Raw genomic sequence first — 19143 nt, forward strand, 5'->3', positions numbered from 1 at the left:
AAACAGGCAATACAGAGGGGTGATGACAAAAGTGTAGCTTTTTGTCCAAAATCTCTGCTTTGCCTCTGTTCACAAAGCAATTCCTAGAACTGTCCATCAGAAAATTAGTCCCCAGCTCATTCCCCACAGAGAGATGAGTGATTTTGTGCCTGATTATCTCTTCCAGGTAGAGTGTAGGCATACAAATGTTTGGGAGATGCACTTATTTTGAGAGGCCTCTTCTTCCACAAAGGTTTGTGTTTAGAACATGCATCACCACCTCTGTGGCATCTGAGGAAGGGTCATTTTAATAACACTTAAAATAGAATAATTGAAAAAGGCTTGTCTTTTCCTTTCCTCTTGAGAGGAGAATTTTCTGATCAGTTTGGGTATTGTGTCAATAAATCCTGTCACATTTCCTTTCATGAAGGAGCACAGCAATACACTGTTAGCAGACTCATTAACAAGACAAGGGGCATCACTGTCAGAAGAAAAGGCTACTGAAATGTAAATACAAAGTCTAGCCAAACATCTCACTCATATAAGCTTGAATTTGACTCATTGCTGCAGGCATGTTGGAGGGGTTTCTCAACACACTATTCAAATTCATGTTGAAGCTGTTTTGCTTCCCACACCCCTCCAGCACCTGCAGAAACCTCTCTGCTGACCTTGAGACCCTTGGTGAGATTCAAGCCAGAATGTTTGGTCAATGCCAGCTCTTACATCAGTGACTGGCACCCTTTCATGGCTCACAAGTCCCACTTTTAAAAGAATAATTACAGCAATGCTGTGAGTTGAATGACAAAACTCAAAATAAAATGAAGATGTTTCCCTAGCAACTGTGTGCAGCAGTGTTTCCACCAGGCCAACATTACAGCATCACACTCACAAACTGAAAAAAAAGCCAGACTGAAATCTTTACCACTTGAATGGCAAGTGCAGCCTGGCAGATACTGATCCTTCCTTGGTCACACCAGCCAGTGTACAGCTCATAATGTGGCTTTCACCTTATGTTGAAAACCAGTCTGGATAAGGAACAGCAACAGCTGTGAACAGAGGTTCAAGGAGCATAGCAACCTCATGAAAACAATAAAAAACCAAACCAACTTCATTTCAGTATTGTTAAAATAATTGATTGTCTCTTTCACTTTCCATTCCTAATCCTTCTCACCACTACATCAGTGCAATTTCAGCACACACTGTCTAATGAGTCACCTTTGGCCATCGGATTTTCTTGAAGCAGTGGCTGTGAGTTCCCAGAGGGTGATCCAAGGCTTACTCACCCAACTGTAATCATCTCTGTGCAGCCAGTCCTTCCCAGTCCTTTCTCATCATTCTTAAAACCAGCTCTTGGAAACAACATGTCCTGCTGCAACCCACCCTTGCTTTCCTGGCAGACACACAGGTCCCCATTTTCCCTACATCACCCATAGCAGACACAGCAAGTGATGCAAGCAGGAGGGAAGAGGCAACAATCCCATTAATACCCTAATAAACATACCTCTCTTCTGTTTACCACCATCATATTAATTAATGTAGTCCAGAACAGGGCAAACTTTTGATTCTGAATCCTGCATTTCCTTCAGAAAGATGCTGACCATTTCACTCAAGGATGGTTTGAATATTTAGGCACACAGACGAAAGGCTGCTACAACATCATCCTTTAAAATCTATTTGCAATGGTACATTATTTATTAGTTATATTCCTGAGATAAATGAAACATTATACCGCATCATCTTGGAAATTATTTTTGTTCACCTGTACTGAAAACCTCCTTTTCCATCAAATTGGGTTCCAGTTTTTGGACCTTAAACATTCTGAAAATGCTCCCCAGACATGTCCATCTGATTGCTTTCTTTAGTTGATGCATGTTCAACATCACTAACATGTATTAAATTAGCAATATTAAATCCAAAAAAATATCCCTTGCACTATGATTTATAGCTTGCCTCCTGCAAGAGGAGAGGCCTTTGGCACACTGAGCCAGAGATGCCTCAAATGCCACCAGTGGAACAATTTTATAAAAAGATTATGATGGGAGGGAAGTGTTCATCAGCATCCACGCATCAGTGGTGCAGCTTTTCCTCCTGCTTGCTGCGTGTTAATACTCATGACATTCGTGCTTTCCATAGCTCTCCATGTGCCACCAGTGCCATGTGCCAGGAAAAGCTCAGCCTGGGGCTTTGCAGGGCAGGGCTCAACAGGCCTAGAGTATCTGAAAACCTCAGCTGATGAAGCAGGAGGAAGACAGTGCATTCACCCTTACCCCCAAGAAAGGCAGCATTGCCTCTTACCCAGGGAAAGTGGGAGGTTTGTGCCACTGAGAGGAGCAACCCAGGAGGGAAAAGAATGATCAAAAAGCTGAAGCCCCTCCTTGGTGAGGAGGCAATCCTACAATTGCTGGGCTTGCTTTGGGAAAACCGTCACCCATCGGTTCCTGAGCTGCACGCGGGGACCCGAGCAGCCCGCGAGACCCAGTCACCTGCAGACTTCAAAGGACAAGCTTCTAACCCTGCTTCTTCATGGCTTTTCAGGGGACAAGTTGGAATTGGAGGAGTTCTTGGCCCAGTTATGGCTTTATGTCCTCTGGCACAAACCTCCAGTTTGGTTAAGGGGACAAGTGCATCTGTCACAAACCCCCACACCTAAATATCTGTAATACTGAATTTTGAGGTGCGATCTGCCGGGATCTGACCCAGTCCTGGGACCTGGCTGTTGCAGCTGAAGCATATGGGCTATCCTGAGACCAGTCAGGGATTTTGTGTGCAAGGGTAGGAATGCAGCAAAGACATCTCCCTTTCCCAGAAAGTAAAGCCAAACCCTGCTCCCACAGGAAACGCTGTTTCCCCATCTCACAGAAATCAATGGTGAAACTGTGGGGGCCTCAGGAGTGACAGCTCAGGTCCTTCATGAGTGTTTGCCTTCAAAAAGGAATTTTGCTTCATTAGGATGCTAAGTCTTTCTAATTCACATATTTGATTTGTTTCGGGTTTTGTGTTGTCTTCATTCCGTGCCTGACAACAGGGAATCAAAAGGAGCCAACTGGGAATCAAAAGAGGCCAACAGGGAATCAAAAGGGGCATCTCTGAACCTGCTGCGAGGCCCTGAAACTTTACTGGAGAGTGTTATAGTGGGGTGAGAGGAAGTGGCAGGCACATTCCCGATGGAGTGCCTCCCTGTTTGATACCATTGTTATGGAAACTTGAAACATTAGGAAGGCCAGTGAAAAGGAAATGCCGGGAAGCCTAAGAGAGACTCCTTACCCTGCTTCTGCTGAATAAAATGTCTGAGTTTCTGCCTTGTGTGAGTTTTCCCGGGGATCTGAAAGCCTAACTCCCTCGTAGGCGTAAAGGTCAGGAATCCAGCAGCAGCGAGGTGATGGACACGAATGACAGCAGTCACTTGAGATGCTTACTCTGGAAACAAACTCTCACAACAAAAGTGGCAAGAACAGGAGACCTGATGCAATGGCAAAACAGATGAAAACCGTGTATTCCATCCCGGGGTGAGTTACCTGCTGGGAGAGGGAGTGTGGGAGCAGTGGCTCTGTGTGTTCCTCCAGCTTTTCACAACCACTTGAACCCAGATGGTGAGCAAGGAAAAAAACTTCCTGCGTTTATAAGAACTTGAGCAATATGATTTTAACAACACAGGAAGAAATATCCTTCAGCAGCAAAGCAAAACACTGGATAGAGGTGGTTCCTTGCACAAGGATTTGCTAAGCAGAACAGTGTCTTACCACACTGCAAGATGAAGTTCTTTTGGACAAAGATATGTGCTCTCTCCTTTTGAAAATACTTAAATTACTCAGTACCCCCAGCCCCAAATAGAAAGAGGCTTGAGTTACAAAAGCTCTGCTCGTATTAATGTCCAGGAAAGTAGATGCACTTCCCTAAAATTCATTTAGGTGTCAAAAAAAAAAAAAAATGCCAGCAGTAGAGAGAGTCAAAATCTGTGGACTTTAGGCACTTCAGTGAGGATTTTCCTTTAAAAACAACAATAAATGTAATAATAATAATAGAAAAGTACACTGAAACCCAGCTCTAGAGAAGATTTTGTTCCTATTCCTCCCAAGGGAGAGGCAGGGTGAGGATACCACCAGGCTTTCCCATGCAATCCCTTCATGTAAATGATTTCCAAGGGGAGCTCCTGTCCTTGCCTGCAGACAAAAGCAGAATGCATCACTGTTGCCAGACCACCTGGGACATGGGGAGGAGAGAAAATTTCCAGATGGGTTTTAAGACAATTCATTTATATTTATATAGCCAAAATAAATGTTGTTGGGGTTTTTTTTCTTTTTTCTTCTGTGATAGCAATTTCCCTTTACTCTATCCAGACCACCAAGAGAAGAGGGAGGCACAGAACTTCTATTGCATTAATAGTACTGGTGTTTACAGTTTGGGCTTTTATGAACTTGGGGAAGCTGTTTATTGAGTCATAAACTCTACTAATGGGAATATTATCTCTAAATTATAGAAGTACTATAGTATTTGGGTTAGTTAAAAGAAAGGTTCAAAACAGTTACACACAGTTTATCTCAATTACCAACATGATCCCATAATGGGAATTTAATTGCTAATTGCTGGCTTATATTGTAGAAGAACTGCAATAACAACAAACAATATATAGCCTATAAACATGTCCAGACAGTTCTATATCACCTCCTTTCACTGCTACCTTCGTATATGGAGGGCAGTTATTACAATGATTTAATTCCTAAATGCCTCAAATTCGGGATTTCTCTTTGTTAGGGAAGCATTTCCAGCAGCGCTTTGTGCGACAGATTTTAGTGAGCTGCCTGCACACACTCAGGCGGCTTTGAACAAACAGGACAGCCTTATGTATGTGCTTAAATACTTTGCTAAATTAGATTCTTAGAGAGCTGTAACAAAAGAAATCATAGATCCATTTAAGTAAACTCATATATTCCTGTTTACCCAACTGGGGTCAACTTTGAGCAAGAGTCACGAGGTAGAGTCAAGCTCAAGCACAGTCAGGTCTACTTGATAATCACCGTGCTGAATCTGCTCATCCTGAGCTCCCAAATATCCTAGGAGAGGGATCCTGTGCATGTTCAGTGTGGACTCCTGGTCTCATGGACTTGTGGTTTCATGGACTCTGCCCATTCCACCCAGCTCAGCCCAGACCATCCACAGCTGGCCCATTCTACACATCAGCCACAACCTGCCCACAGGTGGGGAGCAGCCAAGGACACCCTGCTTGGCCTCAGAGCTCTTTTCACAATGCCAGTGGACCCCAAGGGTGGGACTCCTCTCCCCCAGCAGCAATGCAAAGATAATGCATATATTAACTGGTTGTTTCCAATCCCTTCAGTCAATGCAGAGGGATGGGCAGGGATATCAGGCATCTTCTAAATATTCCTGTCGGCTGGTCACTCCCTAGAGGCACTGATCACCCTTCCATCAGCAGTAAGGGATCCAGAGAGCAAGTGCAGGTGCAGACACATGCACTGCTGACATCTGAGAGCAGGGGACATGAGTATGACCCAGAGACGTTCTAATTTGGAGGTGGCCTTGTCCCACCTGCAGCATGGCAGCTCTGCAAAGGGTCTTCCTCTCATCTTCCAAGGCAATGACATCCTGAGAGATTTGCTTTGGAAGTGGGAGTTCTCTCAAGTCCTGTCAAGTGATACAGTGAATTTTGTGCTGTTACAGATCATCCCACCATGCTGCTTGCCAGGGATCTGCATCAGATTTCGGGTAGGTTTGTGAATCAGCTCCTTTACTTCTCTTTGTTCGTAGTGCTAAATATGAAACTATCCTGATGAAAGGGGAGAGCAGAGAGGGACAGATGGCTGGGGTGAAGGGCAGATGAGGATAGCTTGTTCATTTGTGTGTAATACATACCAGAAGAAACTTCCAGATGATTCAGAAATGACCGGAGAAATGTGCAGAGGAAGAGTCCATTTAATCAATACATAACCTGAATATATTATAGTTATATTAACTTTCTAATCTTGGGTTATGCTTCCTAGTTTTAAACTTTACACTGGAAACTGGCAGGGGCATGGACCTGTCCCCACACCTCTCTCCAGCTTCTCTGACCATTGCCCAAATCAGGAGTGCTGCTTTTCACTAGGTCTGAGTCACTCCCCCAAACTACAAGATGAAATTGATTTAGAGCAAACAGTAGCTTCAAAAAAGTCTTTTTTCCAGATAGTTTTCTCTCAAGTGTTATCAATACTGCCCTCTAAAACCTAAAAATAACTTTAAAAATCTGACTGAGCTCAAATTGTGGTATTTTTTCCCCCTGATACTGTAAATTCTTCACAAACAAGCCACTATTCTGTCTTTCTCCTTGTACTGCAGCTTGATGGCTAAACAGTCTTGAGGAGGAAAAAATTTTGTAAACATGCAGTAGTTCAGTTAACAGGTACAGTTACGTAGGTACAGGACATTATTGCTTAAAGAACTAATGTTTCTTTCCATGACATTGAATTACAAAATATTAAAAACTGAAAAATTATTCTATTAGTTCCATGTCTCAAACCACAGAACGCTCAGAAGGGCCCAGCAAGCACACACCTGGTGAATTGCTGCTGATGAAACATGGACTGCTGTTCTCTGAATGCAGTCAAGTGACTGAAAACATCCAATATTTTGGTTATTGTGAAATTAGGATCCCTGCAACTTTCCCACAGCAAGTTTTCCTTTGGGAGCCAGCAACGTCCCTTGGGCTAAAAGGACATAACAGAGAGAGCAGACATAGGAGCCAACTGAGCCCAAAGTTTTTCCATGGAGTAGGATGAACTCACACCAGCACATGAGGAACAAATACAGGACGACTTTCATCCTTTCATTTATGCATAAGAACATCTGCCTGATGTTGGTGCAAATGGCTGTGCCTGGAAAAATACAGTAGCTGAAGAAGTTTTCATGACCTGTATGATGAAGAAAATGTTGCCTGGCGAGGAACACCCATGTTTTGCCCACAGTAGATATCCGCGGCTGCCCATGTCTAAGGGGGCCCAACTGCAGGTGACAGCCCAGGCACTCTGAGACAACTTGTTTGCAGCCTCTCCTTGCCAGCAGCAGCAGCAGCTATTCCAGAGAACCAGGAGCCTCTTCTTCCCAAATGCCAGGCTGAGGAAGCAAACATTAACACTGAGCACACAGTAGAGCCCAGCCGTGGGACGGGGAGCCGGTGCTGTAACGTGAATCCCTCCACTCCTGCCGGGCCAGTGCAGACACTTGTGGAAAGGAGATACCCTTGGCTGCCCTGCAGAGATCCAGAGCTGAGATTAATGGCAACTGTGGGGGCTGCCTTCCCCTCTGTGCCATGCGTGCTTTAAAGCCGTGGCCTCCTGCCATCTTGAAACATAACCCTGTGGTATTGTCTTCATTCAGGCCCCTCAGCAGCAATGTGAAAACAGAGAAGAAGCTGGTGGCAGGATTAGAGGAGAGGTTGAAATATTCTGGGCAGCATATGCTGTAAGTCACATTATACAAAGAGGATTACTGGGTGGCTCATTGGCCAGGGCTTTCCATTCTGGAAGCACTGCTGTTTGTAGGAGAGAAAACCTGGTGAAAAGTGTTTATAGCACGTTGGAGCACAGTATGACACACTGAGCACAGTGACAAGCAATGAAAATATTTTTCAGGCCCTGTCTGCCCTCTCCTAGGAGATTGTTTTGTGTTTGTCAGGGTTATGCAAGATGCATGGGAAAAAAGGAAAACCAGAAGTGAGACTAATAATTCAGAATGGTATTATAAACCTCCTAAAAGTACTATCATCAGATGAACCCATCTCAACCTTAAAACTGAGCGCCTCAGTCTTGGAGGGCAGTTTGAGATGCTTATTGTTTTAGAAGTGAGAAACCACCTTTTGTTGTCCAGGTTTAACTTTTTCATGGCAAATTATACCCATTTTTTTTCCTTAAGACTACCAATGTTTTTACCTGAACCAGGTAATTTTCCTCACCTGGCAACAATGTATTTACAGAGAGAAAAGATATTCATTCAATTTGAGCCTTCATTTTTATTACATTAAATAAGTCATGCTTCTTCAGTCACCTTTCTTATCTTCATTTTCTTGGTCATCTTTCCAGATCTTCTCTTCTCTGATCTAGTTTATAGTCCCTTTCCTGACCATGATCAGACAAGACCAGACCATGACTGAATTGAGCTATGCACATGGTTCCACATGAAATTATAAAATATTATATTTCTTGAACTAACTTTTTCTTTAAAAATTGCTTTATTTGTCTCATACACATAAAGAGAAACAAACTAAAGTGAATTTATCTTTCCTAGAATCTACTTGAGAGGTTCTCAGAGTCCCCTTTTCTTAGAAGCCCTCAGCTGCACAAGATTTCCATAACTGAAAAAAATCCTTCTGAAGTCTTGGGAGCATTAAAAAATTATGAGGAAAACTGCATTCATTTAGTATCAATCTTGGTGGCAGGTTATAAAAATATCCAGCTGTCACCAAATTGGCTTCAAACACAAATTGTTGTTTTGGATCCTGACACTGTCCCTGTGGTCAGATATTTCTTGTCATACAAGGAACCATTTTCCTCTTTTGGATCAAAAAGCAATTCATGGTCTTGTCTACAACTTGGAGCACTTTAGGCTTTTGCCTTTTTCATTTTGAGCCTCTGGACACAGACACTTCTTGCCCATTTTATTGCTACTCCTCCTCAGCAGCAGCAACATAATTATGCCTTGTCTCAAGACCTTTTTCACTTCAAAAAAGGCAAAGAGCTGTCAAAGCTTCATATTTTTTGCCATATAGTGCACAAAGAATAAGGATTCCATTCACATTATCATGCAAAAGTGTAGGAAGGTATTTCTATATAGAATCATAATTGTAAGAGGGATCTCCAAGTTTCAAAAAAATTACCATTGTCTTTCCCTTGGTTTGGGGATTTAGATACGTTGAATTCTCATCTTTTTAAATCAAACAATTTCTTCCCAAAACTGTAATTTCAGATTAAAGAGAAAACAGGGTTCTAAGTCTTCCCAGGCACCAGAAAAGGTGTACTGGCTCATACCTCTTCCCCTCCACCAGTGGAATCTCATGGATGAATCAGCTCCACCTTCACCTCAGCTCTTCAATTCTTCATAGTGGGCTAGTTGCTCCTCTCGCAAAAGCACAAAGTAAATCCAGATCTAATCATGGCTTTGAGCTTAAAAAGATATAGAAATGCTAACAGGAACTTCATTAAGCCATGGAGAAAGAAAAGAGGGTCAACGAATCTTCAAAGGGCAAGAATGTTGCACGCTGAAATTGCACTGAAAATTGCACTGAAATCCCTTCTCTTCTGACATGTCCCACCCAAATAAAGCGGGGTGGGACAAACCTGAGTCACATCTAAAACAAAAAGCAAGAACTGACAACTTCTGTGCCCTGCCTGCAAAGCATTTGCTTGCACTTTGGAAGACTATAATTATCTCTGATACCAGAGCAGCTTTACAGTATGCAAAGAGCTTGCTGGCGTTTCCTCCACAAAATAATCAACTTTGACACTAACAGCACTCGAGCATCACCAGGGGGATAGAGCAAAACCAAGTATAAGAGCTGAAGAGCAAGGGAGGAAACGTGAATGGAATGGCATTATTGTGCTAATGCAGTCCGACCCAATTTTAAGAGGTCATCCAACAACCTTTGTTTGCAGAACAAAGCCGGGTCAGTCAGATTTTGCACTGTTTGACTCAAAGATTTCTCAATACTTCCAAATTCTCCATGCAACTAAACAGAGATTAGAGGATCTAGTTTTAATTATGCTTGTATGACAGGGTGCTGTTGATTTAGAAAGGGTTCCAAAACCACACAAGTATACATCTCTGTCAGAACAAGAAATTCAATGCAATAAAACCTGTATCTAGTCTTTTCTTATTTTACAAGAAATGTGTTCTGTATTTCTCCAAGTAATCATCAGAGCTGAAGCACCAATCTTAAATCAGTGCCTTGCACAGATGAGATTATTCTTCCTTGCCAAACAGATCATCCAGAAGAGGAGGGTATCTGATCTCAGTCACAGGAGGGGATCGTGGTAGCTGGTTCCAGATATCTTCCCTCTGAAATTAGTAACCCAGAGAATATTTTAGTATATAATAATGAAATAAGAAAAAAATATTGCAAGCTGGTCAACATAACATTGAATGAGCTGCTTCAATTCCACAGACAAATCTGTGAAAGATTGGGTTTTTATATAGCACAACTTCTTAAAAGATTACAACATGCACATACCTATGAATGTTGCAAAATATTTGATTTAAAATATTTTCTATCATTAACCTTTTTGCAGACACTTTAAAATTAAATAATGCTATATTTTCTTTATTAAAATGCTTATACTTCAAATTCTTGGAAGTCATCTATGTCTCAACACCAAAAATCATACAAAATAACGAGATAAAGAGAAAGAATAAAAAAAAAGCCAACTAAACTAGCACGCTCTGCTGCTGAAATCTATCTATCAAATACAGATACTGTGGCCTCAAAACACTGCTATTAATTCATGGTAAGTCATGCACAGAATGATAATTGAATTTTAAGCTGAACAAGATTTAAAATTTTTTGTATCTTTGACTTTTTTTATTTTGTAGTTACCTCCCTTAAAATATTAAATATTAAGTATTTAATTATTGCTTAAGCATAGAATTAATCTGTCAAAACAAAGAATACCCACTCAACAAAGCTTAATAAACACCATGATCTTCAGGACTGCTGTATAAAACACATGGAAGAGCTTTATCTGTAGAAGACAGAAAAATTCTTCACAAAGACAAAGCAAAAATAATCAACCATGTAAAGCAGAGCAAACCAACAGCCCTGGGCCCTCTTTAAACACCACCAACAGTCTGAGGTGCTACAGAAGAAAGTCTTGGTAAGTCAGGCAGGAGTGAGGAGTCAGGAGCACAGTGCCTGAGGAATACTGGTTTAAGCTATGCCATGAGTGAACTTGAATGTAAATGAATGCTGTGTTTCTAAATGGTCAGAACACAATCAAACACATTCTGTACAATACATTGGCCAGGCCAGAACAGCAAAATGATGTGTTGGCAGAAAGCCTTTGGATTTATCTGTAACAAAGTATTTAAAATTCAGCATAATTGCATTCTGGACCATCTATTTTAAAATGTTCCACTCAGCACAAGATGGGAAGATCAGATTAGTATCTGCAGTTTGTTGATACTACATTTTTATTTACTCTAAGTAGCAGGCTGAAGATATACAATGATGTACAAAGTTGATCCATCAGTTCTTCTCTCTGTGCACGCCTACTTGTGTACAAGTTCCTGAGGAGTTACAAAAAATCCAGAGCTATTTTCTGCATATGTGTCAGTGGAGTTTAAAGTATTTTCTGACTACCTCAGCAAGTGAACAGATCATTTGGCATGTGACAATATTTGTGGGAGAATCAGTACTCATACCCATTGTCCATAGATAAATACACCTGCTTCCCCCTCTCTTTTTCTTTTCTCTTCTATAAAATGTCCCAGAGATGTGATACCTACTAGGCACCTCTTCGTACCTGTTTGACTTGTCTGCTTCATCCTAAATCTCCTCTATTAAACCTATTAAAAAAATTTACTTGAAGAAAACAGGTAAAAATATGAAAAAATGTTGTAGTGTGTGTTGGCTAAAACAGTCTTGTTAAAGTTGGAGAAATTATACTGAGACACTGGTTTTACCTTGGGTGGCTCCTTTATCTCCTTGAAAACACAGACTTGATTCACTCTCCAGTTCAGTGCATGAACAAACTTTCTATAGTCTACTTGCTTTTGGTTATCTTCAAACCTGAACAGAATATACATAATATGACTCAAGATTAAAGGGTATTTTTAACAAAGTTATATCATGTTATCTACAGCATACTAATCATTGCCATTGGGGTAATAATTTTTATGCTACTTTATTACCAAACACTGGCAGGAGTGAAAAAACAGTACAGAATGTCAGGAACTCCTATACTATACAGCCTTTGCCATAGTCTTACACCTTATTATTGTGTCTTAGAGTAAAATTCAACTTCTTCAAGTTTTACTTCATTTCAACTATTTTCATTTTAGTTTTGAAGCACTGCCCAACCTTTTCCAACACTGATCGCAGAGCTTTTGACAAACACAGAGTTGGGATTATCAGTGTATGATTCCTTTGTGTAGAAAAGAAACAGAATTGTACAGGAGACCTGTGCTGTAACACAACTGACCTGCCTTATTATGACTTCTACAATCATCTCCCGAAAATAAGTAATCCTTCAAAAATTATGTTTGCTCACACCTTGGGAGCAATTTGCAACTGACGGACACACAGCCCGCTAATGTGTCAAATAACAGCTAGATTTTAAAATCATTTGGCAACAGGTATACGGCATTGTTCTTTAATTCTGTGGATAAATAGATATATTTGTATCAGTTGTGGTTCTCCCCTAAATGCATGAAGATATATACGCTGCCAGTTAAGGTTTGCAGGTACACGTGGAAAACACTCAGATTTCCCTCCCTCAGATTTTTAAAATCCTCACCCTGCACTAATAAGCAATAGATTTATAAGTCACTTCATCCTTCTGCCATTGATTTGGATGAAGCAGCTTCAGAAATAAAAGTCCTCAATTCAGCAGAATGCTGAGGTGATCCAGGCCCTTGAGAACCACTGTTCCTTCAGTGTCACCAGCCAAATGTTGAAAGATACCTTTGGAAAGAGCAGCTGGAATGCTCTGTGATAAATACAGCACTGGTAGCTTCCTAAGGACACCTGTCTCACCCAACACCACCCACCTGCAAAAGAGACCCAGTTTGGGCACAAAAACATAGCCTGGAAGAGTCTGTGCTTCACTGGGGTCAATGGAGAGACACAGACACTCAGCAAGACTCAATACCTCTTATCTGGTGGGAGACACCAGGCTGAACAATTCTGCTCTGCCATCTGGTGAGACAAAAACTACTTCACAGGAAACAAGTATTTCAGAAAATCAATTTGCTTTGTCCTTAATGAAATAGAAGTGCACAAAGCACATGCCTCAAAACCCTTCAATCACTACAGAGGGCTCTAACAAAAATTTAGCATGAAGGTACTCTAAGGGAGAATTTACAGCACAAACTTGGAAAACAACACCAAAGGAGAAATAGATCTGGTGACAAAAATAAACTGCAATAAGCTGCAACTCATCCTTTCCTTCTTCCCCCACACCTTTCATTTAATAGTCAGCAAGAAAGATAATAATAAAATATACTGAGAGCCATAAACAGAGATGGAAGTGATAAACTGGAATGTTAAGTAGAGTGAGTTATGCTGAAGATGAAAGCCAAGACAGAAAAGAATGCTACTGCTACCAGCCTTAAATGGAGCCTGAAACACTGCCATGAGGAACCCTCCTATGACAGCCTGCTTCTTTCTCAGAGTTCACATGCAAGTTAACACTTCCATAAAGCCTTACTTTTGGGGAATATATCCAATATACAAGAAAATTACCATTCCCACTTCCATTGGGTTCTTAGTTTCAGGGTTTTTTTGCAGGTGGCAAAAGGGAAAAGAAATAAGTTTTGCATGAGATGTAATAAGACAATCAAAAAGCTTATACCTCTTGGAAAAATAATGGCACACAAATTGGAATTTCAGAACTATCAGGAAAAAATATTTTTCCTTCTACTATTATGTAGTTACCCCTTTGCTCATTGTGAAAAGTCAAAAGATTAATTCTACCACCAAGATGCTGAGCTGTATAAGCAGGATTTCTAAACAAAGAATAAGTGAAGGTGTGTAACTACTTAAACTTTCTGTTGATGCACCAAAGTTGAGGAAAGCATTGCTTTTGCTTTTGCAAACATTTACAAGGAGAAAGGTCCTTTGATGTGACAGCACTAGTGAGCTGACAATGTGGGTTTGAAATTATCTATAACCATGAATTTTAACATGGGCATAGGAAATGGGATTCCTAAATCCCATAATTAAATAGCTACAGAAAGCATCTTAAAATAATACTCTAGAATAACAAAGAAAGAAAAAAACATCTACTCTTTAGATCACTTTACTGCTGTGACTTATTGTATCAACCTACTAAAAGCACACACTAGAGATTTGGCACAGAGCACCCAGATGGACTGAGGAGATGTTATCAATTTGTGCATTATTAGGACAGAGATGTCATACATTTCAGTGGCTGGTGTAAATAATGCTGAGAAAGACAGTGCTCTTCAGAAAAGGATATTAGATTTTTCTTATCAAGAAGATGCACCAAAGATAGTTTTAAACCACCATCCTCTTCAGTTTTGCCCTGATACTTCACCAATGCATGGGATTTTAGACTATGAAAGTCACTCCTCCATCCCGATCCCAGTTTGCAGAGCTTTTTATTTTCTTTATCATGCTTTGGAGAGTAAAGATTACTTACTAATACGTTTTTCTTTCCCATCAAGAAATTTATACCCCAAATATTTATGTGGAAGTTTAATGTACATGCAGAGTTTTTTTAACTCCTTTGTTTCAAACAACATTTATTAACAAGTTAATCTGATCATAACAAAGCAGAAGCATCTGCTGCTTTTACCTTAGAGAAAATGTTGAGATTCTTCAGACTGTTTGATACTCTTTGCATAACACAGTTCTACAGGGACTAAATTATCACAGGTGTGCACCTAAATTGTCAGAAACTCCTCATATTAAAGGACTTATACCAGCAAGCACAAGTCATGATTAAATAATAATGGCTAACATCTCCTTTTTTAAATTTATATTTATACTACATTTACTCATGTCTTGAACAACCATGAATTGAACCATCAGCTCCTCAGCAAACTGAGTAACAGGAATAATTTGTCTTAAGAGATTCAAATATGAATTCTAGAGAGCCTTTTAATCACAAATGGCATAGGAAGTTGCAGGCACCAAAGGTAATCTTGTGATCATTTCCACAGCTGCTCCTGCTACTGGACACTTACTGTAGCAGGAAAAGAGGATTTGCTTCCTGAAAGAAAAAGGTCAGCCCTAAAAAAATCATTATAGGTAGGAAACCAGGTAAAAAACTATTACCCAGCCACAATCCTGGGAAAAACTGAGCAGGTAGGTATGGCCTGGCCTGACTTGAAAGTGATTTGAGAACTGGGATAACCATGTAGGAGGCCCTCTGACATCAGGCACTGCTACCTGAGGGACTGGAGATTCACCTTTCCAAAACAAGAACCCTTCAAACAGACTCACCCCAGAAGTGTGGACAGGTGAAAAGCTACACAGCTGATTTTAATAGAAATTTTAAAACATAATTAAAAACACTAGGGACCTACAATTAACAACTAAATTAACGCAGAATAATCAACATGTAGTGCTTCTAAACTTGTCATCCATTCTTTCTCTTCTCAATTTTTTCCTTCCTTATCTACAGCTGTTTCTATATCCTCCAGGGAAAGACTGCTTCTTTTTAAGTCCTTGTTAGCATCAACTTAGCATTGCAGTAAATAAAAATAAAAGAAAAATCCTAAACTCATTACTTAAGGACTTCACAAAGTTTATTTATTAAACAAAGTGTAATTGTTAATTATGCCTGTATGAATTTAGAGACATGTTTATAATGACTACTGTAGTTTTCTGGTAGAAACAACTGTGCACTGTCTGCATTGCTTAATACAATGTGATTAAATTCTGTACTTTTCTGTGATTAAAAAAGTAAGTGATAAAATGCTGATGGAGAAAGCAAATACTTTTTAACATGCTAGGTAAATTGGAAAAATGTTTGCATTGTTGGGTAACTAAATCCTACTATTTCAACATCCTACAATTAAAAATGTAAATTTACAATGGATGGACAATACAAAAAGGTCTTCTGAAACCCCAGTTTTTGTGCTAACTCTCCCTTCACTCCATGGCAACTGAGTGGCCTTTGGGTACAGTAAACAAAGTCCTGGGTCATTTCGAGGTGACCACAAAATGAGACAGAAATTTCTAGTCCCATCCCATGCTTTTAATAAGTGACAGATCATTGCAGTCTAATTTACAAATGTAAATAATAAATACTTCTAGAGTACTACCTTTCAGAATGAAAAAATAGAGTCATTAAGTCCTGGAGAAAGTCTTTGCCACCTAATCTCAGATAGCAAAGCTGAATAAACACAGAGCTTCAGCCTTCAACTATTATCTGATCACATTGTCCAGCATCATTTTATAGCTGAATAGGGTCCAGCCAGTGCATTAGCTATATATACTGATTTTGTGGGAATCAGTCCAGCAACTTTCATTGTACCACTTTCTTCCTTCATAAACACAGATACACAAAGTAGGACCACCACTTCTTTTTGAAATATCAGTGGACACAAAACTTCAGGGCTCCTCATGAAAGGAGAGAAGAGGAGAGGAGAGGAGAGGAGAGGAGAGGAGAGGAGAGGAGAGGAGAGGAGAGGAGAGGAGAGGAGAGGAGAGGAGAGGAGAGGAGAGGAGAGGAGAGGAGAGGAGAGGAGAGGAGAGGAGAGGAGAGGAGAGGAGAGGAGAGGAGAGGAGAGGAGAGGAGAGGAGAGGAGAGGAGAGGAGAGGAGAGGAGAGGAGAGGAGAGGAGAGGAGAGGAGAGGAGAGGAGAGGAGTTAACAAACTTGGTCCACGCTGAATTGCAAACTCCCCAGGAATGAAATTGTTCTTCATTAACAATTAACCTGCCTGTTTCATGATTATTCAGTGTTGAAGCAAACTACAAGAAACGGAAAGAAAGGAAAAGTTTAAATCTCATTAAGATGACTCAACTCTTCAATTAACAGACTGGAAATTAAGTCCTATTAAATAGAGTTTAAAATAAATATTTCTCTGGCTCTGTACCCTCATAAAACAAACTTCCCAAGCAGTGTCAAGTGCATACATGATAAAGAATGTGACCGTCCTCCTCGTTACCTGCAGTGCTGTGATACCACCTAAACTGTCACCTTTGAAGCAGCTGATGCTGTAACTTAGAAGCACCTTACACAAGGCTCTCTGTCAAATGAAGCACTTCCCACACTGATTTCTGAGGCCCAGCTTCACACCATTCTCATTTACCTTTCTGATACAGAAATCTGTAACACAGGCTGCCCTCAGCCCCTTTAGAAACTAAGGAAAATGGATGGGAATTTAGAAATGCAGCTCTGATGCAGGCTGAGGAGATAACTCTCTCCTCCAGCTCCTACAGAAAGAACCTACCGCAGCTGAAACCTCATCCAGCTGTCATGGGTACCTTGCTAACATTGGGTGAAATCCAGCCCTTGATTTCCTCCCTGTGTTCTGAGCTTATCTCTAATTTTTATTACAGTGTACTGGGCTTTTTCTTTTTAACTGCCTACACTCACTCCTTAGGAAAGTAGAGGTTCAGGGCACAAAAGCTTTCCCTGGTATAAATTCACAAAGAATAAACCTGTCCCTAGAGCCCAGGATGTGTCAGGCTTGCTTGCTTCTTATCAGAATGAGCTAGTACCTAAAGGAGAGCTTCCAGTGCCTTGTTCCAGTGCATCTATTCAAGCTCAGCCCTTAAGAAGTGGAATCTGTAAGAACCCCTTGTCTAATATGAGATGTCGATTGTCCTTCAACAATTGTGTTGGGCAGTTTGGTGGGAGGTCTAAAATATCAGTTGTAGATTACTGTTAAAATTCAGACATTTCTGAAGACTAATGCTTATAACTCAATGTCAGAAGTGATGAACAGCAGTATGAAGAAGCTTTATCAAAATGGATTCCACATTTCTGCCTGACAAGGGTCTTTTCATTATTTACTAAACCCAGATATTTAATTTGCAACTCTTCCTGATATCAAGAAGTATATTTACCTGAAAGCATCTAAAAATGACAGAACACAAGACCTGTTCCTGTTTTTAATGCAGTATGAAAGCACAGACAAAACATGATTTGAGGATTTCCCTCAAGGGAAAGAAGAAACCAGTAAGTATGCATTTAAATTGATTACCAGAAAATCTGGCCAAGAAAACCAAACTCAACAAAACATGAGTGTTCAGAGCACCACAGCTTGCTCTGAACTCTAGTCTTTAATACAATGCACTAAATAGTAGTTCTTCTCCCTTCTATTCCCATTAATACAGCTAGCAAAGCAATTTGTCTCAAAAAAGCTAAATGTGCTATGGAAAAATACCAAAGCCATGCCAACACTCCTTTTCCTTTTTAAAAATGACAATAAAATACATTCCAGGTGAGATTAATAGGAGTAGCAAATCAATTTTGTCTACTACTGATGCTGTCTACTTGATAAAGACAATTCATTGTATTCATGTTAGTGTGTTCCTTGAAACTAACACAATGTGCCTTCATAAGATTATTGGTTTTGCCTCACATCTACACACAGGAAAAGCTAAAGCAAAAAAAAAAGTTAATCTCATTGAAAGTATAAGTATCAGTAACTGACTCTGGAAAGATTAATTCCATAGAATTCTGCCAAACTCCAGATGATTTACCCTGCCAGGTAAAATGAAGAGAAGTTGCTAAGCTTTATGCATTTCAGTTGATTATAAATATTCTATAAATAGGATAGCCTGTGTGTGTGTAGGGACAAAATCTACATGATGAAATTATTTATATTAGATAAATGACAAGTTCTGAAGATTTGTGTATGCAGTAGATATTTGGCATTCATTTCCACCCATGCATGCAGGTCATACTATCTGCCCTTAAGTTACCTGGTCAGTAAAATTTCTAGAAGATCATCAGGAAGTGGCAACTTAAAGGATTTGAAAATAGTCCTGCAGGTCTCATAGGGCAACAATCCACACCTGCACATCAGATAGAGAGGGGTAGAAATATACATTAGGTATTTTTCAGATTTACTTCAAGTGAATGTTTCTGTACATAGCAAAAAGTTTTACGAAATTTTGCTATTACAAAGCTGAGATACTTGAAGTTCACATTGTAGCCTTTCTCATACTGAGATCCTCAGTGATTCTCTGTGATTCTTTATCTGTGACATCAGAGAACAAAAAGGGCAAATGAGTCACATAAAGAATCCAAATTCTTTCCTTTCCCCCCCTTATATCACTATTTCTCCTCTTTGATTTAAAATCCTGTGTTTTGCCCATGAAACTGGTATCTGATGTCACAGAATGTTCAGTACAGCACCTACAATAAAAAGTCCACATACAAAATGTAAAATAGACAAAAAGGTTGTCTTCTTTCTGTCTATTGCCAAGTGCTGAGAGAGGGTTAACATTACACATAATATTCTTTGGCCACAATATGTCATTT

General features: G+C 40.1%; 1 protein-coding gene across 1 annotated transcript in view; it reads right to left on the reverse strand.

Moving 5' to 3' along the window:
* Window positions 1-9924: 9924 nt before the first annotated feature.
* Window positions 9925-19143, reverse strand: part of EFHC2 (EF-hand domain containing 2) — a 55560-nt gene continuing 46341 nt past the window's right edge. Inside the window, exons 13-15 of the mRNA XM_062514972.1 lie at window positions 18582-18674; window positions 11641-11746; window positions 9925-10020 (exon numbers count right to left, since the gene is read on the reverse strand). Of these exons, the coding sequence (XP_062370956.1) occupies window positions 9925-10020; window positions 11641-11746; window positions 18582-18674 (295 nt within the window). The remainder of the gene's footprint in view (window positions 10021-11640; window positions 11747-18581; window positions 18675-19143) is intronic.

Source organism: Cinclus cinclus, chromosome 2 (assembly GCF_963662255.1).
Source record: "Cinclus cinclus chromosome 2, bCinCin1.1, whole genome shotgun sequence".
NCBI classification, from domain to species: domain Eukaryota; kingdom Metazoa; phylum Chordata; class Aves; order Passeriformes; family Cinclidae; genus Cinclus; species Cinclus cinclus.